General features: G+C 35.8%; 1 protein-coding gene across 1 annotated transcript in view; it reads left to right on the forward strand.

Moving 5' to 3' along the window:
- Positions 1-19,104, forward strand: part of DEPDC1B (DEP domain containing 1B) — a 112,268-nt gene that overhangs the window by 59,757 nt on the left and 33,407 nt on the right. Inside the window, exons 5-7 of the mRNA XM_021007292.2 lie at positions 618-748; positions 5,142-5,189; positions 12,135-12,275. Of these exons, the coding sequence (XP_020862951.2) occupies positions 618-748; positions 5,142-5,189; positions 12,135-12,275 (320 nt within the window). The remainder of the gene's footprint in view (positions 1-617; positions 749-5,141; positions 5,190-12,134; positions 12,276-19,104) is intronic.

The raw sequence follows: 19,104 nt of genomic DNA on the forward strand, positions 1-19,104 counted from the left end.
TTTAGTTTCAACTTTTGTTTGCTCTATTTTGCTGCTATGATGCATAGAGAAAAGATTTCACTGAAGCTTGGGAGTTTTCTGCTTTCCATTCATATACCATTTTTCTTTTTTTGCATGATGATTAAGATCAGGGAGCTTTTCTAAGACCAGAGGATTCTGTACACTTGCCAATAACAGTTAAGTGTTTAGCTTAATGAGGCAGGGAATGGAAAATCTGGTCTCCTTTTATATGAAATACTGTAGGTAATGAAAGTTAATATTATGAGTAGAAAAACATTTTCTTCTCCCACAAAAAAATATACTTGTGGCAGTTTCTAATCACTGACTAAGCTGGCTCCTCTGTAGTTTTCATATCTTTACTTGTAAAGTGATGTTTTTGGCATTCAGGGATTTCTATTACCATAATAGTGAAGCATGAGCATGTTAATAACTAAAGAATATTGTATAAGTCAGTCTCCACCCTATTTGTCCCTGCCCTTCTTTCCCCATGAAACCATGGAGGTAATAAATATACAAAGAATGTATTATAGAGATTGATTTCTCATCATGTTAGATTTTGAGGTATTTTTCATTTTTAAAAAAGAATTAAGCTATTATGAATTATTATTTTTTAACAGTTTACAGAAAATCCTTGAACTGGACTCCCTGGAGGAAGTTTTGGATACCAAACTTGTCAACTCAAAGTTCATCATCCACAATGTATACAGTGTTAGTAAGCAGGGAGTTGTCATCCTCACGGATAAATCAAGTGAGCACATAGTAATGCTTTGTTCTAGAATGACTTTTTTGGTAACATGGTACTATGTCAACTTTGATAGCTTACAACCTGTTACTCACTGTCTTACTACATGGCACAGGGAATGGAGCATTAGGCTTGGAATTAGGAAAACTTGAGTTAGAATCCTGCCTTACACACTTGTTCAATCATTTTAGTCATGTCTGACTCTTTTGTGACCCCATTTGGGGTTTTCTTGGCAAAGATGCTGGAGTGGTTTGCCATTTTCTTCTGCAGCTCATTTTAAAGATGAGAAAACTGAGACAAACAGGGTTAAGTGACTTGTCCAGGGTCACATAGCTGGTAAGTATCTGAAGCCAGATTTGAACTCAGAAGATGAGTCTTCCTGACTTCAGGCCTAGTGCTCTATTCACTACTGCACTTAGCTGTCTCTCAGTTTCAGGTTCCTTGTCTCTAAAATGGGAATAATAATAGCACCTACCTGAAAAGGTTATTGTGAAATTCAAACAAGATAATGTATCTAAAATGCCTTGCAATGCATAAAACCCTACATAATATAATAATACAATATATAATATCTCATATATATTATGGTATAATACTAGCTAATATTTATATACATATGTTAGCTATTATTATTCTATATAAATGAACAGCCTTCTCTAATTTATTTTTCATTTTCCTAATTAAAAAATTCATACTAACCATAATTACTCTCTCTCTTACTTCTGTTTCCTTTGTTCTTCCAAATCTTTCTACTAATTTTTTTTTTAGGCAATTGGGGTTAAGTGACTTGCCCAGGGTCATACAGCTAGTAAGTGTCAAGTGTTTGGTCTGAGGCCGGATTTGAACTCAGGTCCTCCTGACTTCAGGGTTGGTGCTCTATCCACTACACCACCTAGCTGCCACCTAGCTGCCCCCTCTACTAGTTTTTTAAATCCAAAAAATGCCCTAGAGAACAATAACAAAGGGCCCAACAAACTGCTTCCCACTTCAAAGTTTTTATTTTTGAAAATAGGTCAAACCTGGGGGGGCCCTTAGGTGGTGCAGTGGGTAGAGCATGTGACCTCAGACACTTGACACTTAACTAGCTGTGTGACCTTGGGCAAGTCACTTAACACCATTGCCTAGCAAAAAACAAAACAAAACAAAAAAAGAAAATAGGCCAAACCTGGCCTGGACTCCTGGTATAAAGGTTGTCCTCCAGGGGGCCTTGAGGTGGATAAGTTTGAGACCCATCAGGGAGTTCAGATCAACTTCCAGGTTGCCAGATTCCTTCTAAGGCCATGGAGGGTGCCCTGGACCTTCCCTAGAGCAGATTTGGGCCCCAGTATGAGCCCCAGGGTTCTTTCACCTTCTCTTCACTGGACCAGAGATGAACTCATCCTGAGTTAGATTTGGGGATGAGTGACAGCTGGTGTGGCTCCTTTCCTGATTCTCCTTTAGTCTAAACCCTTCCTGTCAGCATTGGGTGGGCTGGGATGTTACTTGCTGGAGTTTTGTTGAATTCAGAATAGGAAGCTCCTGGACAGCTAATAGAGATGGATTGAGGGCGGTTCCATGGCAGTAGTGGGACAGTGTGAGATTGTGTAGGTTTTATTTTCTGTTAGGAAGGCAGGGTATTTCTCTGGAACCTTCTTATTCCCAGCATCTTCTTTCTGCAGCAGGAGACTACTGGGGAAAGAGAAATGTAAAAAAAAAAAATTGATTAGTGTCTTTATAAAAAATTGTCCAACAAATAGGAATGTGAATTTAGGTATGCTAGTGGGGCATATCAGGTGTGAAATTTGAAACATTCCCTACAACTCTTTTCTATGTCTTCCCCAGAGGACTTGTGGGGTTTTTTTAAATTTATTTTTATTCTGAACTTACCAAGCATAAAATAAAATTTTGGGCATTAGTACATACATGGTAGAAAAGAAAAAGAGGATTGTACACAAAAGTGTAGATCCCTATTATGTGCAAAATCCTGTTGCATTCAAAGCTATACTGCTTGTCCATGCTTTTTTTTTCTTCTGACTCTTCTTCTGTTCTCTGCATGTTTAAAAAGGTGCCTGATTGTCCCTGCTTCCTTCCCTCTCCTTCCCCCTCCCCCCTCCCTCCTCCCTCTCTCCCTTCCTTCCTTCCTTCTTCCTTCCTTTCTTCTTTCCTTTCTTCTTTTCTTCCTTCCTTCCTTCTTTCCTTCCTTTCTTCTTTCCTTTCTTCTTTTCTTCCTTCCTTCCACCCTTCCTTCCTCCCTCCTTCCCTCCTCTTTCTTCTTTTCCTTTATCCTCCCATTCCCCCACCTTCCCACATTGGGAAAACAAGAAAAAAAGGGAGGGGAGAGGCTATTATTTTTCTAATTTATGAATTTAATTTATTTATTTTTATTTTTATTCTGAACTTTCCAAACATCAAAAGAATGGTCATCTGCTTTTGCATAGTAGAATAGATTGTACATTAAATTGCAGATCTTTATTATATATAGTTTGCTTTTCTTTTTGAACTTTTAATCAGCTCAGTTTATAGCTTTCAAAGTTGTCTTGCTTGTCTGGCATTTCTGGCCTTCACTTTGTCTTTTTCTTTCCCTATTTCAAAGAAATGTCTTAGTGAGGACCTTTTCCCCCTCACTCCTTTCCCCACTTTTTTTTAAAAACTGTATTTCTGTCCTCCTTCACTATCTCATTCTTCCCATTGCAAAATAATAAAAAACCAAAATAAAACAAAACAAGGAAAGACTGGTATTTTAATGTAACTTGGTAAAGAGTATTGTTTGTAAGTGAGAGAACCACTCATCCCTCCTTTCAGAAAAGAAGTGCTTCGGAAAGGCATTGAGGATGCTCTACAAGTATTGGCCGCTGAATAACTAAGTCACAAACCAACCTGTCAGACTCATTGAAAAGAAACCTACTGTGTCTCCTTTATTTTGCTGTCTTTATTGCTCTGGCAGAAAGAAGCCCAGATCCATAAAACTGGGGAAAGGTGATAGATAAGGGAGTCGTGAGGGCCTGCTTGACTCTCATGAGGATTCTGAGAGGGGAAAGAGAAAGAGGAAAGAAAGTCTTATCACAGTGTACCAAGATTGAGCTGAGTTTTTATGGTCGTGCTTTATTTTAGTAACTTTAAGGCTTCTGTAATTATAACAACAATAATAATGACAATAGTAGCAATCATAACTGACATTTATGTCATGCTTGCCTATGTGCCAGGCACTTTGCTAAGCACTTTACAATAAATTCATTTGATCCTCACAACAATCCTGGGAGGTAGGTGCTATTATTATCCCCATTTTATAGATGAATAAACAGGCAAACTGGGGTTAAGTGACTTCCCTGGGGTCACATAGCTAGTAAGTGTCTGATTCTGTATTTGAACTCAAGTCTTTCTCACTCCAGGCACTGTGCTTTATCCACCGTGCTTTCTAGCTAATATTAATGTCATAACTCCATGTACAGATAGAGAGTGCTTGGGTTAAGTAAAAGGATACTAAATAAAAGACTGGCTCTGTGATTTCAGTGGTATAGGGAACTCTAAGGTGAGGAAATTCCTTCTACAAAGTCAACTTACAGCCAATAAAGAAGCCTAAAGGTGTGGTTCTCAAACGTTTTGGTCTTAGGACCGCTTTACACTCTTAAAAATTATTGAGAATCCCCCTCCCAACCCCAACCCCCACCAAGAGCTTATGTTTACATCAGTTATAGCCATTGATATTTACCATATTTTAAAAAATCCACAATATTATTATGAAAATATTTCTGACCTCACAGACCCCCTGAAAGGGTCCTCAAGACCACACTTTGAGACCTGATGGCCTGAAGTATTGAGAGGTTAAGTGACTTGCCCAGGTTCACCCAACCAGTTTATGGCAGAAGCAGAATTTAAACCCAGCACTCCCTGGATTCAAAAAAGTCCAATTTTTTAATGTACCCTACCTACTCCTTCTCCCCCTACTCCCCCAAATGAAGTACTTCGAAAATAGAAATAGACAGATGAGTAACACTTGCATGCTGAGTTTGTGGATTTTAGCACTAATTAGGTGATTTAAGTAATCCGTTTCATGGGGCCTACTTGATGCTAAATTCTGTCAACTCCTTTGTTTCTCCTCATTTTATGAACTGCTGAAACTGCTGGAACTAACTGTACAATATGTATTTTGCTAAAAAACTTGGAAGGTAGAATGGCTGAAGAAACTTGGGATAATTTGCTTTCCAAAATGATAATCCTTTGATTTGTGCAAATGTATTTTCCTCTTGTAAAATGGATTAATTGACTATTTTAATATTACTTATATGCTCATATTGAATTAATACAAATAAAACTCATGGCTTGTAAGCATAAAATATATGAATTGGGTTCTTGCCATGTATATAATTTCTTTGATTATTTGGGATTCGTTGAAGTAACATTTTCATTCATTTTCCTGCAGAAGAACTTCCTCATTGGGTACTGTCAGCTATGAAATGCTTAGCAAATTGTAAGTATGCTTGTAAGTAAGCACACTAGATCTACCAATTTAGCCAATGCTATTGGCCTAAATAGAAAAAACATGACTTCTATTTAGCAAGATTGTTTTTGAGAGCACTTAACACAATACCTGACATGTAGTGAGGGCATAATAAATGTTACTGATTGCTAATACTAAGAGACATCATCACCATCATCATCATCATCTTTCTTCTTCTCTCCTCTCCCCGTGTCCCACCAAATTATCACATACAAATTATTCCATGGCCAATTTGTACTTTTTGAACACTTAATGTGCATGGAATCCTGAACTAAGTGTCGTAGGGAAGACAAAGCAAATAGATAAAACTGTCATTCAGTCTAACTTAGTCATATATAATTAGTTCTTTGGGCTTGAGGAGTTATTTAAAAAAGTGTCCTGCAAGTGAAATATTATCACTTCTTACGGTTTGTGTCCTTCATGTTAGCGACACCTAGACCTATACCAGCTGTGTCTTCTCCATTAGTCTGTGAGCTTCTTGTGAGGAGAGACTGTCTTTTACCTTTCTTTGTATCCCTACCCCTTAGCAACATGTTGGACACATATTAGGCATTTAATAAATGTTTTATTGACTGACTTATTGTTGTTCAGTGGTTTTTAGTCATGTCCAACTCTTTGTGACCACATATTGAGGTTTTGTTGGCAAAGATGCTGGAGTGGTTGGCTATTTCCTTCTCCATCTTATTTTACAGATAAGGAAACTAAGACAAACAAGGTTAAGTGACTTGCCCCAGGTCACGTAGCTAAAAGTATCTGATGCCAGATTTGAACTTAAGATGAGTCTTCCTTTACTTCAGACCTGGAACTCTACCTAGCTGCCCCAAGCTGACTAATGTTTATTATTGCTGTTGCTGTTGTCATTTCTCTGTTAAACTGCATTCTGATATGTAATATCTTGCTTTTTCTCCTCAGTCTTTACTTCACCAATGGATCATGGCACGGAAGGAGCCCTAAGCTCTCAATGCCAGCAGAGCATAAGATCTAGTAGGTCCTACTAATCTGAAAAGGCTTTGAGTACAGACTCATCAATGAACTGTATATATCTCCCCTGAGGAATGGCCTTACCAGATTTGGAGAGGTTCATCACTAGAGGATTGGCCACCAGATGACAAATATTTCTTTTGGCCTCAGCACCTCATTAAATGGTTTAGTAAGGCTTGGAAGGGTCACAGTCTGCACTGGTGGAGGGAGGAGCCATGCAGACAGTCATGGACACTGCAATTTTGAAGTAATGTCTTGTCTAATTGGCTTGATTTGTAAGGAAATCATTCTGACTCAAATGTCTGAGTTATGGAACATTTTAAAATAAATGCAGCCTTTTTAACTTCAAAATGAAAATTTCTGGATTTATTAAGTTCTCATTCACTCTAGGCAGAGCGCTATTATACTAGTTTCTTGGTAACAGTTAGATAAAATAGTAGTACCTCATATAAGCAATATAATTCACCAAAATTGTTATGATTAAATTAGAAATAATATATGCATCTGAGTAGCATATCATCAAAACTCAGTCACAGTTCATTGTGTGGTCTGAGAGGGGAAAGGTCATTCCTTTTCAAGGCATGTGAAGGATGGTTGAGAGAACACAGGGGAGAAGGCTTGTCAGTAGGCATTGAAATAGTCCAGGAAGGTGGTAATTAGGGCCTTTACTAGGGTGGTAGTAGTATGAATGGAGAGCAAGGGATGGATTCAAGAGAGACTTGGGGAAAAGACTGAATTTAGTTATTGGATATGAGAGTTGAGAGAAAGAGAAGAGTAAGAGATAACTCTAAGACACAAAATGAAGTTAATAAGAAAAGGAAAGGAAGAAGAAGGTTATACTTTTTCAGGGCTCTGATCTATGAGAATTATTCATAATTAGCATATCCATTATTGCATACAAGTTGCTACTAAAGTCATATTTGAAAACAATATGCAAACCCCTGCTGCCAAGAAGGCTACACTTTCTTCCTTTTGACCCTATTTCACATCGTTTTCTCTCTGTAGCACAGATGATCCAGGTAGAACTGTAAAGTATTTCTCCTCCCAGTGTCTTCTAATCTATTTTTGTCACCCATTGGCATGTTGGACTGAGAGTCTGGATATGCGTTCATAGCTCAGCTCTACTATGGACATAACACTTGACCACTCAGCTCCTATTTCCTCATTTGTAAAATGAAGAAGTTGGAACAGATTCTGAGATTCAATGGAACAGATTCTATGCTATTCCATTCTATGATTTTGTGTTATACCTTGGCTACTTTTCTGTCATTTCTTATCTTTACCAGCTCACCTGCCTTCCAACCTTTCTCATGTTCTGGTTTTTCTTCTTCTCTACCTCCTCCCCATAAAAATCATTTGCCTGTATCACATTGCCTCAGGACCATGTTCTCTGGGTTTTAATGAGTGCCAGTTGAATAAATATTTATTGAGTTCTGGGAGTTACAGAGGGCTGAAAAGAGAGTGACAGTCTCTGCCCTTATACAGCTTACAGTTCCATTGGTGAAGCAAGACTTAGACATAAGAGAAAATTAGAGAATAATACAAGATGACATTAGAATGCAGTGCCAAAATGGAGAGTTTGCTATGAACTTGAGTAGTCAGCAAAGATTTTTTGGGCAAGGTTGGCTTTGATTGGAATTGAGTAGAAAGAGCAGTGGTGTATGAATTCCAGGCAGAGGTGAGTGACCCACGTGGAGAAAGGTTTACTGTAAGGTTTCAGAAGGGTCTTTCATCTTTCTATCCTCTATACCTTGCACTCAGTACCTAGCATGTAGTAGATGCTTAATAAAAGTTTGTTGCATCAAAGAATAAGCATGACATATTCAAGGGATAAAAAAGAGACTGTCTCAGATGGAATGAAAAGTTTGAGTGGAGACTAGTGGCCCCCGATGTTGGAAGGTAAAGGAAGAGCTATCATATAAAGGACCTTCATTGCTGACCTGAGGAGTTTGAATATTATCAAATGAGATAATATTTGTAAAAAGCACTTAGCCCAATACCAGGCACCAAGTGAGTGCTACATAAATGCTTCTTCCCTTCTTTCTTTCCTCCCTATGTGATCCTGTGGTCAGGTTGTATCATGGATTCCTTTGGCAGTTTGGTGAAACATAGACCCTTTCTCAAAATAATGTTTTTGTGGGAATAAAATAAAATAGGACTAAAAAGGAAATACATCTTTAAAAAATAGTTATCAATATAACTCTCCATCAAACTAGATAAACCTAGAAAGCCATTAAATGATGACTAAAGGCTCAGAAATGAGACCTCTTAAAAAGCATTAAAGGAACTAGAATTATCTATCCATGGAAAAGAAAAAGCTGATGGATGATTAAACAATGACCGTTAAATGTATTAAGTATACTTATATTAGGTTGTAATTTCTGGAGGCTTAGACTGCCATATATATATTTGTCCTCCACCCCTTAGTGCTTTATATGCAACATTTGCTAAGTAAATATTTGTTAAGTTTTCCCATTGTGTATATTCACTAAAGTCAATACGATAGGGAAAGACCTTAAGCAGTGCTTTTGAATCCACTTCACAGGATCAGTAAATTTACCAGGATTCCATTTGGCCAGAAAAATGTTCTTTGACCTCTTTCAAAGTCATTTCACCTACAAACCCAGGTCCTCATGAAAGCCTTCAAAAGAGCAATCTATTAGATAGATAGGTTATCTTGTATTTTTAGGCCCATTGCCTCGTTTTCTTTGTTTGCTCTCTCCTTTTCAATTTTTTTTCTAAGTCTTCTGCATATGTGATTATTTTTTCCCTTCATAAAATCATTATACTCTTAGAGCTGGAAGGGACCTCAGAGCTTGTATAGGCCAACCTTCTCCTTTTTCAAAAGATAAAACTAAGGTCAAGGGAGGCAAGAATTTCATGCTGCTATTAGTAGAAGTTATTCAAATGGACCTATGATCTCACTGATTTAGGAGTTTCCTCCAACGTTGATCACAGCCTAGCATGTCTGCCTGCCCAACCTGTGCCACTCTTGTCCTTATCTCCCCTAAGGTCTGTCATGGAGGGTCTGCCCAGTGTGCTTGAGGCCTTTCTTGTTTTCTCCTGACATCACGGTATTGACCTTTACAATTGTATTGCCTCCCATGCAAATCTCTCTGTAGATTTAACATAATCTGGTGGTTCTTGCCTTGGTTTTCTTTAGTGCCATTTCAATCTCTTTGATAACACTTCAAAGACTGTGGTGTTGGGGTTCAGGTGTGGTGTTCCTTGATACCTATCCTTAATGGAGAAAAAATTTAAATTTTTTTTTAACAAATCTTTTCCATTTTTCTTTTATTTGTGGTCCTTTTTTCCATCTTCATCTTCAAATGTCCTTAGGATGATTTTGCTTAGTTGGTATTTTGTGAAGCTTTCTTAAAATTGGTTTTTACCCTTCACTGCTTTTCTTTCTTCTTTATTAGACTGTCACCTTTCTTTATAAGGTTTTAGAAATGGGCTCTTTTATCTGCTTGTTAGAACAATTAACTCACGTTGGTTTAACTTCTCAATTACATTATAATAGTTGTTGATGTCATTTCTGGTATCCATTTCATATTTTTTATAACATTTAAGTAATTCAAGGTCAGATCTTTCTAATTGTGTGCTATCTTTTTTCCCTCATTATTCTTCCTTTTTCTTTTTTAAAATACAAATTCTGATCTTTACTGTCACAAATTGATGGTCTGACTGTAACAAGATAATTGACTCAGGAATAACTTCTACCTCAATATGATATCCTTTTGTGTTTGTTAAAATATAGGGAATTTTTGGGGTTTTATGCTGCTGTTTATTGTTCTCTATGACCTATCAATTCTTTTTTTTTTGAAGAAAGTATTCATAAAGCTTCTGCATAATTTACAAGTATTTAGCTTCTCTCTTTTTCTTCTAAGACATACTTTCTCATTTATTTCTTCCCATACTGACATTTTCCATCTTTGCAATGAAGTCACCAAGAATCAGAGTATAGGTCCTGATTAGTAAGAACAATGGATCCCATTAAGGGATCACCTTATTCAGATTTGAACTTCATGTTTCTCTTGGGCTGGAACCAATGACTATATTTTATATAATTATAATTTCAGCTAGCATGAATTTGAATACGTGTGACATTTCATGGGTTTAGTTATTTATGCTAATCAGGATGTGGCTGATTTGATTTGAAGAGTTTTGTGAAGTCAAGTTCTTGATAAAATATCTCTGCCATCTTATCCTCAGTAACTGATGTTAGTGAGTGAGCAACATTAATTTTGTGGTTGGCTTTTTGTAAAGAGTTGTATTATTACTATAATATGTGATGAAAAAATGTCCTATGGAGTAATATTTCTTATATTTAGGTATATGATAAAACCAACTTCCGCCAACTTCTTTCTTTGCCTCTTCAAGGAGTGCTTGTGGGCTATCCTTCTGTTTCCCTGCATCTTTCTTCTTTTGTTCTGATTTATTTTATAATTTCAAGAATTTTGAGACTGATATGATTTAGCTCCCCTATTCAATGAGTATGTCTATTCATTGGTCACTGTACAAAGACTTTTCATTTAGGAGTTGTTTTGGTTGTATAATTAGTTTTCAAATTGTGTCTGATTCTTCATGACCTCATTTGGGGTTTTTGTGGCAAAGATACTGAAGCGGTTTGCTATTCCCCTTCTCTAGATCATTTTACAGATGAGGAAACTGAGGCAAACAGGGTGAAATGATTTGCCCAGCATAACACAGCTAGTAAGTGTGTCTGAAACTGGATTTGAGCTCACAGAGAAAAATCTTCCTGACTCCAGGCCCAGCACGTGTCACCAGTAGACCACATGAAGCTTGTTGACAAAGTAAACATTGTAATTCTTTATATCTTCTACCCCCTTTCCTGCTACTCTGCCACCTCCCTGCAGAAGTAAAAGGGGGCTGTACCAGAATGAAGGCCATTTTTTCATTTTTCTTTGTTTTTTTGGGTCGCTATGGACAGAAGTTTTTTTTCATCGTGGAATAGTCAGTCTACTAGTGATGTGTCTATCTGTGATTACTTAGGTTGGTCTTTGAAAAACAAACGCAGTTTGTTGGCCGTGGTATATCCAAAGACTTTTCCTTAATGGTAGGAATCTGCCCGAGTTTTACAAGGTTATGTGCTCTCTGGCCTACCCTTTGAGAAGCCATGTTACTTTGTGAAAGTGGAGCAAGTTACTGAAGCAAATTGTAAAATCTCCTTCTCTGGATGGTTTTAAAAATAGGATTGAATCCTTTACCCAGATACAAGGAAATAGATAACTGTACTGTACTATATGATTTCATGGTGTCGAAAACATAGGAATAGTTGTCTTTTTCATGTGATTTTATCAAAATGGTATATTCTTTACAAAACTGCACCAAGTGATAATTTTTCAGTTTCCCTAGGAATTATGTTTACTTCAGTATCTCAGCATAACTGTATCATAGCCAAGAAAAACTTGAGAATATCTGAAAGCTACTGATACCCTTTGTTTTTTAAAAAAGATTTTTTAGAAAGGCACAAAGAAAATTTAAAAATTTAATAAACAATAAATTTATTTATTAAAATAAATCTCTTTTAAAATAGATTAAGTTACAGTCTAATTCTTCTTGCTTTTTTAAAAGTGATGTTAAATTGTCCATAACACTCTGCCACTAACTCACTGTGTAGCCTTTGATAACTCTCTTCCCCTTTCTGTTCTTCAGTTTCCTTATCTGTAAAACGAGCAAGGTGGACTGGCTGATCTTTGAGCTCTTTTCCAGTGCTCACATCCTGATTCTCTGAACGTGAAATACGTAGTTAGCCAATGTTAAGGCTCTACGTTTCGTTGTTGTAACCATTTATGTTTACAACATTAGTTTTCTTTATGAAGCTTATTTGATCTTTCCTAAAAATTTTTACCTAGCTTACTTGTGCTAATGACATTCCTTTTTCTTTCTTTCTTTTTCTTTTTCAAACAGGGCCTACTTGTTCAGACTTGAAGCAGCCTATGTATTCAGGGTTTGAAAAAGATGTCTTTAAAACTATAGCAGATTACTATGGTCACTTGAAGGAACCTCTGCTCACATTTCAGCTTTTTGATGTCTTTGTCAGTGTACTGGGTAAGTTGCAATATAATGAATGGAAGACTGCACCATAGGAATGGAACCATTTCTTCTTGCATTATCTTAAGGCTTTTGTCTGCTACAGCTGGCAGTATTTCAGGGAATTAAAATCTATTGTCCAATGAAGGGTGTTTGATTTAGTTTCAACTCTTCTATGAGAATACTCTAAGGCAGGAAGACACGTAAGACAACTTAAGACATGTATGAGACCCCAGGCAAAAGGCCTATTGGTTTAAATTTTATGAAGAATAATAATATACTGGAATATCATCTTATGAGAAAGTCTAACATCACTGCTGAAGTAGCAAGTGAGTTTGGCATTTACGATCTTTTATTAAATCTACTACACAGGATATGACTTTATTAACACCCAAGTGTAGGAGCTTTATTTTTAACCAGGAGAAAGAAATGAAAGAAATATATTTTTACATGGACGACAGCATTTCAGTCTTGCATATTTATCTTCCTGACAAATAATCCCCATCCAAGAAGTCACATAGTAGGGTGAATAAAGTTCTTGTTTTCGTTGTAGGTTCTCCAAAATTTGTTACATTCTTTAGGGAAGCACATTCTTGATTGGCCATTTTGATGTTCTATTTGGTAATCATTCTTGTTTTGACACTAAGGAGTTTGATTAAAAGTCCAAATCACATGATATAATATAAAAAGGAGAGAATTAGCACATCCTGGGTCTTCAACATTCTTGATGTTTTAACAGGAGACATAATCTCCCTGCCTGGAGCTGTACAATTAATGGCTATTGCTGTGGTGCCTAAGAAACGGGAAAATTGTCAGCTCTGTGAATACAAATTGTTGTTCTGTGAATGAGAAAGCTGATACTTTAACATGGTAATTTGGAGCCTAGAATATTGTCAGAACTCATAGTATTAAGCAATAACAAATACTAATTATAAGGCATGCACCAGGGAGTAGATTTGTGTTTTCAAAACAAGTCAACACTGAAGAAAAGAATCCAGAAACAATTGTCTGCTACCTGGATTTTACTGTCTTTCTGCATTGTGCCTAGTTTTTTTTTTTTTAAATAGAACCTTAGTATAAGAAGAGACCCTCAGGTACCATTGAATCCAGAACCTATCCAGGTCATCCGTCCTATTTATAATTTGTCTAATAAGTAGTCAAACAACTTCTTGAATACCTCTAGCGATGGGGAATGTACTACTTCATGAGGCAATTCATTTTATTTTTATACTGTTGTAATTATTAGGAAGCTTTTTCTTTTGTTGAAACAAAATCTGTCTTATTTCTAATTCCCTTGCTATCATAATATTATTCCCCCAAACCCCCACCCCCTGCACCCGCACCCCAAGCATCTTCCACCTACTGGTATTAGTTCTGCTTTCAGAGGGTGGGAGGAAAGGGGTATGTATGTGGGGAAACAGAATGGCACTTTGTTCCATTTTATTTTTTTAAATAAGGTTGTGTTGATTTTTTTTGTTTCTTACATCACTCTGATATCCCATGTATCCCACCTCCTCCCCCTACCAGAGAACCAATCCATATGACAAATAGTATTTTTTAGAGAGGAAAAAAAAGAGTCAGCACAACTGATTGATACATTAAAAAATCCTGAAAATATGTGCAATGGGTAACACTGTGGACCTCCCACCTCCATGAAGAAGTAGCTTAGGGATGTCTTCTCATGGTCTTCATTTGAATCACACTCGATCTTTATAATTTTGTTGTATGTACTTTTGATTTTTTGGGTGTATATTTGTTCTTTCCATTGTTCTTTAATTGTTGTAGTCTTTGTGTGTATTGTTTTCTTAGTTCTACTTGCTTCACTATGTATCAGTTCATATAGATCTTTCCATGCTTCTCTGTTATTTATGACACACTTCATTTCTTATAGCATAGTAATATTCTATTACATTCACACACCACAATTTATTTAGCTATTCCCTAATTGATGGGCATTCACTTTGTTTCTTCTTAGCTATCGTAATAAGTGCTGCCATGAGTGTTTTGGAGTGCATAGGGACTTTTTCCTTATTGATGGCTTCCTTGGAGTATAGTTTCTGGTTCAAAGGTTATGGACATTTTAGTCACTTTATTCGCATAATCCCAAATTGCTTTCCAAAATGGTTGTTATAATTTCACAGTTCCACCAACAAAAATTAGAGTTCCCATCTTTCCATAGTCCTTCCAGTATTGACTGTTGTCATTTTTTTGGCCATTTTTGCCAATTTGCAGGATATGAGGCAAAATCTTGGGGTTGTTTTGATTTGCATTTCTCTTATTATTAGTGATTTGCTCCATGTTATTTTTAAAGGTCAGGAAGAAGTCCCTTAAAGAATATTCATAGAAAGGAAAATGGAATATTATGATTTATCAGTATGATTAGAGGAGGTTATATAGTTAATGTAACCATCTGGTTTGGAGTCTTTACAGAGAAAATTAAAACTGGAGACTTGAACCTAAACTTTGAAATATCCATAGTATCAATTCAATCCTTAATCTTTTTATGTTAGGCAAATTTAGAGTCACATAGTTTACCCTTGAACATCCACTTAAAGTCTTTGAAAAAAGCTACTCGTTGGCTATTCTTGTTCTTCTATTTCTTTTTCTTATCACCATATCTAGCATTTCTAAAATATTATTATGTAATAGTGTTGATAATGGACATCCTTGCTTCACTCCTGATCTTATTGGGAAAGATTCTAGTTTATTCCATTACAGATAATGCTTACTCTTGGTTTTAGTTAGATACCATTTATTTTAAGAAAGGCTCCATTTATTCCTTTGCTCTCTAGTGTTTTTAATAGGAATGAGTGTTGTATTTTGTCAAAAGTTTTTTCTGCATCTATTGAGATAATCACATGATTTTTGTTGGTTTTGTTATTGATATGGTCAATTATGCTGATAGTTTTGCTAATATTGAACCAGCCCTGTATTCCTGGTATAAATACCACTTGCTTGTAGTGTATGTCCTTTGTGATATATTGCTGTAATCTTCTTGATAGTATTTTATTTAAATTTTTTGTGTCAGTGTTCATTAGGGAAATTAGCCTATAATTTTCTGTTTTTACTCTCCCTGGTTTAGATATAAAAATTATATTTGTGTCATAAAGGGAATTTGGTAGGACTCCTTTAACTGTTTTTTTTTCAGACAGTTTATACAATATAGGAATTAATTATGCTTTAAATTTTTGGTAAAATTCACTTATAAATCCATCTGGTCCTGAGAATTTTTTCTTAGCTCATTTGTGGCTTGTTAAATTTCTTTTTCTGAGATAGAGTTGTTTAAGTATTCTATTTCTCTTTCTCTTAATCTGGGTAATTTATCTTTTTGCAAATACTCATTCATTTCACTTATATTGTCAGTTTTATTGGCATATAATCAGGCAAAATAGCTCCCAATAATTGCTTTAATTTCATCTTCATTGGTGGTGCATTCAACCTTTTCATTTTTGATACTGATAATTTGGTTTTCTTTTTTTAAATCAAATTAACCAATGGTTTATCTATTTTATTGGTTTTCTCATAACACCAGCTCCTAGTTTTATTTATTAGTTAATTTTTTTTAACTTTCAATTTTTTATTAATCTTTCTTTGATTTTTAGGATTAATTAGGGGTTTTTAATTTGTTCTTTTTCTAGTTTTTGTTGTTGTTGTTGCATGCCCAATTCATTTTTCTGTTTTCTCTGTGTCTGTTTGTCTTTCTTTTTCTGTGTCTGTGCAACATGGCTAATATGGAAATATGCATGACTTCATATATATAATTGATACATTGCTTGTCTTCTCAGTGGGTGAGGGAGGAACTGGAAGGAGGCAGAGGATGTTTTTTAAAATTATTTTTAAAAATAAATTTTAAAAAATAGTTTTTTTAAAAAAAGAGTTACTCCATCCACTCTGCTGAAGGCTTTTGTGGTGTTTTTTGTTTCGAACTGAGTTTTTAGTCTAGTAAAGGACATTTTACTTTGTAGTTGGACTTAAGGCCAAAGATTATAACCCTGGGAATATTAAGTAGCTGTTGAGGTTTTCGAGGTATGAAATAGGATTTCTTTGAGTTCTTTTAAAATGTACTCTTTTTAAACAAAACCACTTAACTTCACCAAATAAATCTAGGAACAATCCCTTACTGCCTTTAAATTTTTATTGTCTTTCATTTCCAGAAACTGTTTCTTATAGTGAAAGCTGGATGTGTAAGTTGTGAGAACTTGAACTGCCCCAGACATCTGTGAAGATAGCATGGTAGCATGTGAATATCTCGGTTAGCTACAAATGGGAAATGGTTCTGTTGTTTCTCACATTTAATTTAAAACAATCCATGAATAAAATAAGTATTTTCAGTGCTTTTTATATTATACATTTTGGGGGGTAGGTAGTGTCTTGGGTGAAAGATGAAATGAGTAATGAAACAAAGATTCGATCTTCCAAGCATATTCATTTATTCAGCAGTACATGCCAATTGCCCGACAGACTGGCACCAGACTCCCTCTGTATAGGCCTGGACCTCGAATACAGGAGGAGACTAACTTTTATAATTAAAAATAATTAATCAAATAAGGATAATTATCTATTATTATTATTATTATTATTATTATTATTATTAGGCTAGGTAATGAGGTTAAGTGACTTGGCCAGGGTCACACAGATAGTAAGTGCTATGTGTCTGAGGCTGGATTTGAACTCAGGTCCTGACTCCAGGGCTGGTGCTCTATCCGCTGCACCACCTAACTGCCTCTTTTTATTATTATTATTGTTATTGTTATTGTTATTATTTTAGCATAATTATCTAAAAGGAAACAATACAACATTAGGTAATCTTATTTCTAATTGAATAAAAGATTAGGGACTGAGACCCAACAGGTGCAATTCCCTAAAATCAGAGAAGCAGATGTCCCACTTCCCCCAAGAGTCTGTAAACAATCATAAAGAACAAAAAACCAATATCTAATTGATCAGTATGGGGCCAGTTTTCAGATATATGATTGGAGGCAAACTCCTTGCATCAGTCTTTGGGTCTGACTGTGTTTCTGGTTAGCATAATCGAGGTCATTAGTTAAGGATCTCCAAGCAATAGGCAGAGGAAGTCCAGTTTCCCAAACATACAGGGCTCGGGTTCAAATAGTGCAATAAGGTTTTCCCCCAATTCCTACAATTGAGTAAAGTTTTCTCACAGGACAGACATTGAACTAGACCCACAATTGAATAAAAATTAAGCTAGCTCCAGAACTGAGTCACAAGATAGAGACAGAGTGGTTCACTCATTTCCCACAATTAATCACTTGCTGTTCTAATCCCCCTCAATTCTTTAGACCCACCCCAAAATGATAAACTATTTGTCCATAATTAGTATAATTTGAGAAGATGAAGAAATAATTACAGAAAGGCATATAAAGAAGGGTAGGAAATATGTTGAAGGATAGGGTGACTAATAGATTTTATATATTGGTGGGATGCCAGTCTGAAACTGAGTTTCTTTTTCCCTTATTTCTTTGTCCCCATCTTACTGTTCCAGTGAAAGGTACAATTGAATTGTGCTGGTCCAACATAGCTCAGGAGAAGATACTTTTCTCTTAGTCTCAATGCCTTGTGTTGCATAAAACTAAGGGTCCCTTCCCAAGTTGCTGCAATGACCTTGTCGGGGCCACCCACTTTTTATTGTGAAGAGGGAATGGGCTAATAGTCTAGGCTGTTGGGAATAATTTCCCAGACCCCAGGTTAAGAACTCCTGGCCTAGATGGTCTCTAGGATCCCTCCACCTCTAACTCTATGATTCTCTGATCCAATGTGTGATACTTTGACCACCCTCCAAGTTAACTTGGAGTGCTGCTAATTATTACCTTTTCAGTTTCATCAATCATTTCTGAATGCCCCTGTCTTTACATAATTTTTTTGGTATCTCTTAAAAATATATCATTTATTTATTTTTAACATTATTTTCTCTTTAAATTTTGAGTTCCAAATTCTCTCCCTCCCATTCCTTTCCCACCCACCGAGAAGGCATACAATATATCAATTACACATGTGAAATCATGCAAAACATTTCTATGTTAGCCATATTTTTTAAAAACCAAGAAAAATAAAGGAAATGAGAAAATTATGCTGTTTCAGTTTGCATTCAGTTCATCTATCTGGAGGTGGATAGTATTTTTTCATCATAGATCCTTTGGAAATGTCTTTGTTATTGATCAGAGTAGCCAAGTCTTTCACGGTTGTAGTTCATATTTCTTCATCTTATCTGAGAGCACAGTATGAGAGACTTTTATCAAATGCTTTGCTAAAATCTGAGTATACCCATCCCTATAGCAGTTTCCTCAGCTACCAGGTTAGTTATTATTACAAAACAAAAATGAAATGTGATTACTTTGTTTTGATACAGTTTTCACTTCCTTAATCATATATTCTAAAACTTGGTTAGGAATAAAATTCAGACTCATTATCCTATAGTTCTTTTTATCTATTTATTTATTTATTTATTTTTTAATTTTAAAAAAATTTGAATATTTTTCCTCTTTTTTTTTTATTAATTTATTTTTCATTTCCAACATTCACTTCTATAAGCTTTTGAGTTTTAAATTTTCTCCCTCTCCTTTCCTGCCTCCCTCCCCAAGACAGCATGCGATCTGATATAGGCTCTACATATACATTCTGATTAAACTTATTTTCACATTAGTCATGTTGTAAAGAACAATTAGAACCAATAGGAGGAACCCACAAGAAAGAAGAAACAAAACAAAACAGAAGGAAAAAAAAAGAGCAAATAGTATGCTTCAATCTGCATTCAAACTCCATAGTATTTTATCTGGATGTGGATAGCATCTTCCATCATGAGACCTTTGGAGATGTCTTAGATCCTTGC

The sequence above is a fragment of the Phascolarctos cinereus genome, unplaced genomic scaffold, assembly GCF_003287225.1.
Source record: "Phascolarctos cinereus isolate Bilbo 61053 unplaced genomic scaffold, phaCin_HiC Scaffold_4;HRSCAF=312, whole genome shotgun sequence".
Lineage (NCBI taxonomy): Eukaryota > Metazoa > Chordata > Mammalia > Diprotodontia > Phascolarctidae > Phascolarctos > Phascolarctos cinereus.